Source organism: Rhinopithecus bieti, unplaced genomic scaffold (genome assembly GCF_001698545.2).
Source record: "Rhinopithecus bieti isolate Rb0 unplaced genomic scaffold, ASM169854v2 scaffold_3832, whole genome shotgun sequence".
Lineage (NCBI taxonomy): Eukaryota > Metazoa > Chordata > Mammalia > Primates > Cercopithecidae > Rhinopithecus > Rhinopithecus bieti.
Genome location: NW_016804242.1, coordinates 638807 through 647546, shown reverse-complemented (window position 1 = coordinate 647546; position 8740 = coordinate 638807). Strand labels below are relative to the sequence as shown.

The 8740-nt window shown below is 39.5% G+C and overlaps 1 protein-coding gene and 1 pseudogene across 4 annotated transcripts; both read right to left on the bottom strand.

Annotated features, from left to right (window-relative positions):
* Window positions 1–6213: 6213 nt before the first annotated feature.
* On the bottom strand, window positions 6214–8588 carry ARL4A (ARF like GTPase 4A). Of its 4 annotated transcripts, none has more exons than XM_017867400.1 (2): window positions 8353–8588; window positions 6214–7226 (listed from the first exon to the last, which is right to left on the bottom strand). In XM_017867400.1, exon 2 carries the CDS (start codon window positions 7135–7137, stop codon window positions 6535–6537), a length of 603 nt encoding a protein of 200 aa, XP_017722889.1. In that variant the 5' UTR covers window positions 7138–7226; window positions 8353–8588; the 3' UTR covers window positions 6214–6534. The 4 variants fall into 4 exon arrangements, with proteins under 4 accessions (XP_017722889.1, XP_017722890.1, XP_017722888.1 ...); XM_017867401.1 differs by having other exon boundaries at window positions 6214–7223; XM_017867399.1 differs by lacking the exon at window positions 8353–8588 and adding an exon at window positions 7660–8267.
* The window catches only part of LOC108526589 (centromere protein S pseudogene), a 2204-nt pseudogene continuing 1959 nt past the window's right edge, over window positions 8496–8740 (bottom strand).

Genomic DNA, 8740 nt, shown 5'->3' with positions numbered 1-8740 from the left:
AAAACCCCATAAAACAAATATTCAGATTCTCGTTGACATTACAAAGAGTTGCAACGAGAAGGTAAGAGTTCTTTTTCAGTCAGAGGCCTGTTATATATCAGATGTCTTCCATGTAAATTACTTGAATTTTCACAAAACAATTCTACTGCTTGAACTGAAATGAAAAGAAAAATATTGCCTAGAAAAAATTCCTCATAATTGTGGAAAACATTCATGTATATCAATTTATAAAAGAGAGGTTCCTAAAGTATTGTGTGTAAAATTTTTTATCCCAAATTGAATATTTAAATATACTTGAAGAACTGTATATATTAAATAAACCAGAGTCAACATTTCTACAAATAAGAGATTTTGTGAAACAAATATACCTAAAACATAGTCCCACATAAAATAACAATTCCAAGTGACCTTAAAATACAAGAATTTATCTCCAGTGAGATATACCTAAAGGACAAAGGTAACTACAACATTCTTAAACGACTACCAGTTATCCAATTGTTGACAGTAGTATTGCATTGAGATTATAGTGGAATAAAGCAAATACACAAATGTGTGTTGCTCATAATTAATATTTTTGGCATGAGTGAAAAGAGATAATAATATCACTGAAACTAAATAAATGCCTTATCATTCTGAATGTAAATCTTTGAATTGTAGTTATCACTGTGAATTAATAATGTATCTAATCTTAAAAAAAATAGAGTTCTAATACTATCCACTGAAAAGGCCTAGAAACAATGACAAACCCAGTAGTATAGACTGTGGACTCTAAATACCACTTCCTAATACAAGGAACCTGGCATCCTAGGAAAACAGATCTGGGACAGGAAATGTACAGGTTAAGATAGGGACTTTGTGGTAAATGAGAAATCAAAAAAGCAATCCAAAATTACTAGGGTTGTGTGAAAAAGACTCAGTTCTCTCTAAAGATGAGACAATTTATGCATAAATGGGAATAAGTTGCAAGAGATAGAAAAATATCAAATATATATATATAGTTTTTTTTTGAGATGGAGTTTTGCTGTCATCGCCCAGGCTAGAGGGCGATGGTGCGATCTTGGCTCACTGCAACCTTTGCCTCCTGGGTTCAAGCAATCCTCCTGCCTCAGCCTTCTGAGTAGCTGGGACTCCAGGCATGTGCCACCATGCCCAGCTAATTTTCTGTATTCTCACGCCTGCAATCCCAGCACTTTGGGCGAATCATGAGGTCAGGAGCTCAAGACCAGCCTGGCCAACATGGTGAAACCTTGTATCCACTAAAAATACAAAAATTAGCCCTGCATGGTGGTGCATGTCTGTAATCCTAGCTACTGGGGAGGCTGAGGCAGGAGAATTGCTTGAACCCAGGAGACTGAGGTTGCAGTTAACCGAGATCGTGCCATTGCACTCCAGCCTGGTCGAAAGGAGCAAGACTGTCTCAAATAATAATAATAATAAAAAAATAATAGAAATCTAAACACTGGATGGATATTTGGTTATTTTGAAGAAGTATATATTTTTTTACATGTGATAGTGAAAATTTTTAAGTGAATATCTTTTAGACACATATACCAAAATATTTATAAATAAAATGTAATTTCCAGAACTCACTTCAAAATAATCTAGAAGTGGAGGGAAAAGGAAGGTGGCATGGAAGGAAATGAACGGAAGTATAGAGGAAACCAGATTGACCCTGAGTTGATAACTACTGAAACTAGATGACAGATACTTGGGTGTGTTTGTTTTATTATTCTACTCTTGTATAAGGTTGAAATCTGTCATAATAAAAAGTTAAGATTTTATCTAAAGGTAGACCTTCATTGAAATGAATCAACTTCAACATCTCTCTTCAACCACTAATACAGGTAATCTCCACTTCAGAGCAACATAAACAGGAGACATAAAACGAGACAAAAGACTGAAAGTAACTGGAAAATAACACAGCACACATAACCACCGCCAAACACAACCACCATCACCAACCAGATGTGCCCACAGATACTGCAAATTTCCATTAAATGTTGGCATACAGATTCTTATTATTAGAAAATACTTGTGAATTATAGATAACAATCTTGAGGCATTTTGAAGAACCATAATGTATAGTTTCAAATTTTAATGTCTGAAAAGTGAGGTATTGTATTTTGATGTATGTCTACACCAGAAAATAACTGAGATTTTAAATTAAATTTTGTCTCTTACAGGGAAAGGTAGGATAATATTGTTACAATAAATTGGTACTTTAGAAACCTAAGGAAATGATCCATATTTCAAGGGAGTTCAGCATATTTAGACTTTCACCAAGTTCCACCAAGTTGCCATTTTGTGACATGTATGAGTTCACCATGTTATAGTCATTCCCCCGCCAAAACAAGTATTTTCTTTAAATACATTGATCATAAAGTATTCTGGCTATTAATAACTATCCATGGGCCAGGCACGGTGGCTCACGCCTGTAATCCCAGCACTTTGGGAGGCTGAGGCAGGCGGATCACGAGGTCAGGAGATCGAGACCTTCCTGGCTAACACGGTGAAACCCCATCTCTACTCTCTACTAAAAAAACAGAAAAAATTAGCCGGGCGTGGTGGCTGGCGCCTGTAGTCCCAGCTACTTGGGAGGCTGAGGCAGGAGAATGGCCTGAACCCGGGAGGCTGAGCTTGCAGTGAGCTGAGATTGCGCCACTGCACTCTAGCCTGGGTGACAGAACGAGACTCTTTCTCACAAAACAAAACAAAATTAAAAAAACTATCCATTGAATGCTTAAGTGTCAGTTACTCTGCTAAATATCATTGCTTGATTTAATTCTTTTAAATCAAGGTTATACCCCAATGGTAGATATAATCCTTACATTACAAATTAAGAAACTAAGGCTGCAAGTAAATTGCCCCAGATGAAATAATAAATACATTGATTCCTACTGGTTAACAATAGGTCAGTTTTTATCAAATGCTTGGCAATATGTGAAAGTTTATACACGTTATTTCAACCGTCTCAAAATTATATGAGACAGTCATTTAACCAGGAGGGCATTCTCATCCTAAGTTGCAAGGAATTTGCTATAAGGTCATGTGCAATAATGGGAGAGCCAGGATTTGAACAGTGATCTGACTCCAAAGCTCATGTTTTTAGCCAGTACATTTAACATCCTCCTAAACTAGCTTCCTGTACAGGTATTCCCATATTTTTAATATGCATGAACAGAATTGGATATATACTCTGGCTGTGGTTTGTTGAGGCTATTACTTCTAATCTTCAGATTTTAATATTAACATTATGATTCTGCATTGGCACCTTATATTGGTTCATATTGAGGCTTAGACACTCTAGTATTCCATAACACTAGGATCTATTTCCAGAATGTTCTGCCAAATTTAGACCTTAAAGGTAAAATTCCAGCTTCAAATGATGGTGTACTCAAGATTCTCAATTGCATCAGCTGAATGCTGTTTTACATCATCTAAAGTTTGATAAAACATTTTTTTTGCATCTTTATTATCACTGATGAAATCACTGTTTACATTACAGAGGAAATTGTTATATTAAACAGAACCTTGAAATACTGAAGATTTCCTTCAACGTCACGATGAATTATTAATGGAACAATTCTTGTGTCAAATGCCTTGTACAGGCTGGGTGTGGTGGCTAATTTCTGTAATCCCAGCACTTTGGGAGGCTGAGGCAGGAGGATCACCTGAGGTCAGGAGTCCGAGAATAGCCTGGCCAACATGGTGAAATCCCCTCTACTAAAAATAAAAATTAGCTGGGTGTGATGGTGTACCTGTAATCTCAGCTGCTTGGGAAGCTAAGACAGGAGAATCACTTGAACACAGGAGGCAGAGGTTGTAGTGAGCTAAGATTGTGCCACCACACTACAGCCTGGGCAAGAGAGCAAGACTCTGTCTCAAAAAAAAAAAAAAAAAAAAATTGCCTTGTACAAAGTCTATGCCTTTCCCTCTGTTCATAAACCATCATTCATTTACAGACTAGTCATTCTTCTTATATATATATTAATAACTTCATTTTTTGTCTCCCTATATTTAGTTCATTTTTCCATGATTAAGTCTTAGTAAACTTCTGATGGTTTAAGAACACCATTTATAAACTATTTTAAGAACAATGCTGCATATCTTTAAAATTATCTTTATCAAAAGGTTTTTTCTTAAACTTTGTTCTTTGATATTAATTTGGATTCAGTTGAGCAGTCCTTAATATTTTGTATTAAACCAAGTAACTTCAAATACAAGAAAATATTTTAGAAATATGCACTAGAAATGGTGCGCCATAATAGAAAACTAGATATAAAAGCATAGTCTAAACTCTTCAGGATTTAAAGACTCATTATACTATGGTGCTAATAACTAGAATGGGGGTAGGGAACTTGAACTTAGCACGCTAGAAAATCTTATGATGGGTTTTATAGCTGAAATTGTCTTCTATAAATCAAAGTTTGTACAGTGTTCATGCCATTTTGTCTTTTGTTTTTGCCCATTAAATATGAAAAACTTAGATAACATTAATTTGCTTATGTTCTTAGGCTACAAAGGGTCAACACACAAGCTTTTGAAATAGTTAAAAACAGCACTATTTTATATAGTAGGTAGACAGAAAGTACAGGCAAACTGAAAAATCTAATTGATACACTGATTTTTTTTTTCCAGAAAGCTTTATTAATCCATCATGGATCTACTCATGTTTGCAGCAGATACCATGACTTCATCACCAGTGAAGGGAGAAAAAAAAAAAAAAAAAAGAAAATAGCCTTCAATGCCTGTCACATCTAAGCAGATCTAAACTACTATGGGACTAAACAGCCTAGCTGGTCAGTTGTTATTTCACATCTAATTAAAAGCTTCAGCAAAAGTGGAAATACATTAAAATTCAAAATCTAATACTATTCTCCTAGTGCCTCAAGTAGTTTATTGGTAGTAATTATCCACATTTCTATAAACATTCTAAGTGACCATCACTAGTGCAGGAATATTTAACATATGAAGTCTCCACATGAAGCTACTTCATTCATTTTGTGTGACACAAGAATCAAGGTTCCAAACACTCAGTTATGCCACTAAAAACAAACAAACAAAAAACAAAAAAAAAAAGCCAAAACAAATCCTGCTAGCAAAATGCATTTCTTTCGGTGATTTTTCAGAACCAACAGCTGTTGCTTTAGACATAAAAATAAGCTGATTTAGTAATATATGGTCACTGGAAGTAAGTCTCTGTCTGTAGATAAGAATTAGATAAAAGTCTTTCCTCCTTATAGAGCTTTTTATCCAATGTAAACAGCACCAGTGAATTTTCATAAAACAGGTTTGTTACTTTCCCCTCATTTTCTATAATTGTAATTCTTATCTGCCATACTGTTACCATTTCTTCCTCCCTATAATCAGGACTGGACAGCCCATGTAATACTGTTCAATTTGTAAACAAAAAATTAAAGCTCAGAACACATACAGGGTATCTTTTACATTTTCATTCTACAGCGCATCTTTTACATTTTCATTCTACAGCGCATCAGGTATATTTATAAAGCTTTTGCTCTTCCCAACACACTACAAAATATATAAAACCACATTTGTTTTCAGCCAGCAAATATTAATAAAACAAATATCTCATAACTGGAATATTTTAGAAACCACATATTTTAATTACATCCTCTTGACTAAATCATTAATTTCCTTCTTCATAAATCCATATATGTATCCAGTGCATATTTATTAGTTTACATGCCCATATTTACTATGAATGAGTCAACTATTTTAGGTTCTTCAAGAGAAAGTGCTTCTGACAACAAACTATTTCTATAATAGTCCTAAATCCCCCAAAAAGTTGTTTTAAACCTGTGTAGAACGATGCATAGCTATTTCTAAAAAGTAAGACTACACACCAAAACATGCTTTGTCAGGAAAACTAATCCATGCACTTGAATACACCCCAAATATCTTATTTTTATTAAAGGTAGACCAACTTAAACATTGTCTAGAATTAAGCTATACCATTAAATTACTTGATTCCAGAAAGCATCAAAAATCATTTGGCCAAAACTTAAAAAATACTCCTTGTTCCTTACTTCAAAAAAGGACTGGTTGGACCAATGTGATCAATATAACTGCATATATGTTAATCTACCTTAACATTTCCATCGATTAGCACTGGATCATTACAAAGCCTTGTATGCAGTTTTCTTGCAAAGGCTTCCCCTGCAAAAAGATATAAGCACAAAACACTAGGCAGACACTCTTGAAAGTTTTATTTCACTAACTTCAGGCCAAATTTCCACAACTGTGTTCTGGTCAATTTCCTATCCTTGCTTGGCTTCCCCAAATGCTAGTACCAAAAGATTTGTGGGGTAGGGAGAAGAGACCACTTTAAGAAGCACTGCATTTACTCATCTTCCACAAGGCAACGGAGTTGGGCATCTGATTGTTCAACAAAACAAAGCTTTAATAGCATCCAGGAGGGCAGACAGGCAAACCAGGTTGTAGACACTCTTCTATTTGTCAAAATCAGACCAGAGAAAACCTACTCCACACAGATATAATAGGTATTGATATTCATCTTTTCTTTTTCTGTTGCCGCAACATTTTTCTTCTTTTAATGATCATATCATGTAGTTTCTCAAGTCCTTCCTTTAGGCCATCTCCTATGATTGCACAGGTAGGCTGCAAATGCCAAGGAGTTGATGAGCTCAGTTCACCCATTGCTAACAATTTCTCAATTTCTGAAAGAGACAATGAGTTCCTCAAGTCTTGTTTGTTAGCAACTATAAGTACAGGGACTCCTTGATTTTCTGATATCCTAGTTATTTTGTGAAGTTCAGTTTTGGCTTCCTCCATCCTTTCGACATCAACAGAGTCCACAACAAATACAATGCCATCTGTGCATCTAGTATATGACTTCCACAGTGGCCTTAACTTCTCCTGACCACCTACATCCCAGAAGTGAAACGTGACTGTTTTAGAATTTCCCAAGGTTACCTTAATTTTCTCAGTGTTAAATCCTTTGGTAGGTACGGTATTTACAAATTCATTGAACTGCAACCTGTATAAGACAGTTGTCTTTCCAGCACAGTCCAAACCCAGAATAACAATGTGGAAGGATTGAAATGAAGGCAGGCTGGACAGGATAGAAGTCTGGTCTGATAGCCCATTCCCCATTTCCAGGTGCAAATAAATGTCCCAAATTGAAGTGCTTTTCTCTTCTTGCTTTAGAACTTCTCTTGGTAGCTGATTCAGCTATAAGACTGCTGGGAGAGGGAAGAAATAATAAGTTATTCTCCTGAAATAATACATTAAAACAGGTTTTCTCTACTTTGCTAAAATAAACAACACGAAGAACTTACTACAACTTGCTTCGCTAAACCAGATGAGATATAAAACGTACATGAAAACACACACAATTCAAAACAAATGATGGAATAACAGTGATGAAATTATCTGGTTTACTTAAAATGCAGTAATATGTACGTTTTTCTCCTGGGCCCCCAAACCTCAAAGACCTCATTCTGGAAAGAACCTAGTTAACAATATGTGGTCTAAGTGGCCATAACCACAAAGTGCCTATTTGGCAGAAAACTCATAAGCAGATAGTCCTATCTTGGGAATCTAATTCCACATGCCTAACAGCATACCCAAGATCACTATTACCTCCTACCCCTTCCAAAATAACAACGTTCTCACCTCCCGATCTGGAGTCTGGGTCCAAATGAGAAAGCATTGGCAAGCGTTTCCACGCAGGGATAACCACCCCCACGTCTTTCCAGCTTAGCTCTCCAAGCAGCTCTGGCAGTTATCGCACTAGAAACCTTGGACTCAGACTCCGACCACGCCCACTCCTCCCGGTCCACCCATGATCCCAAATCCCATTGGTCACCCGCATCAGGGTAGCCATGCAACTCCCGCCCCCGCTCCGTAATTGGTGAGGGTAATTGCCGCTCCCAGTACGGCGGAGCTGGGCTCTCTCTCGGTCCACCGGCACCACCTGTTGCCCTTAAGTTAGAAAAGGCGGCGTTCTCGGAGGGAGCCAAGCAGCCGCTGCAGGTGAAGGGGAGCCTCGGGCGGTCAGGTCGCCGCCAGGCTGCCGGCTCCGTTAGGCCCGGCGCACCTGCAGCGCAGCCAGGGCGCCAAGCTGAGGCTCTCACATCCGGGGCCCGCAGTCACCGCCAACGCGTTAACCCTTTGTCCGCAGGCCCACGGGTGCCGGCTGTGACCGCGCGGGCCCCTGAGGTGCTAGAGATTAGACCTGGCGCGCCCGCTAGGGTAAGCCCACCCTCCCCGGAGCGGGATCCCTTCACCCTGCCCCTCCGCACACAATCGGCTCTTCTCCCTCGACAGGGCGTGGCCGCCGCGGCCGCCCACCCAGCCGCAGCTCACCTGACTAACCGTCCTTCCTCCTCTTCACTCAGCGTTTCTCCCAGCCGCTGGGGAGGCGCGCCGATACCTGTTCCCTGGCACCCGGGAGGCGTGGGCGACGGCGGAGGACTGGGCGCCTGGCGGGCGCCGCGCGCCAGGCTGCCCTAACGGTGCTCGCCCAGCGGCTCCACGCGACAGTCCCCGCCCCCTCCCGCGCGCCTCCCGGGCGCCGGCCTGTTGGGTGCGCGCAGGAGCCGCGTCTCCTAGCAACGCCAAAACAAGGTCGAGTTCGAATGGGCCTATCGCTGGCTGCCCGCGAGGTCGGATGGGACTTCCGGCCTCACCCCTGAGCGGTTGCTACTGGTAGCCCTGTCTGTGGCCGCCCGCCAGCCTGGCACGGGTCCCCCCC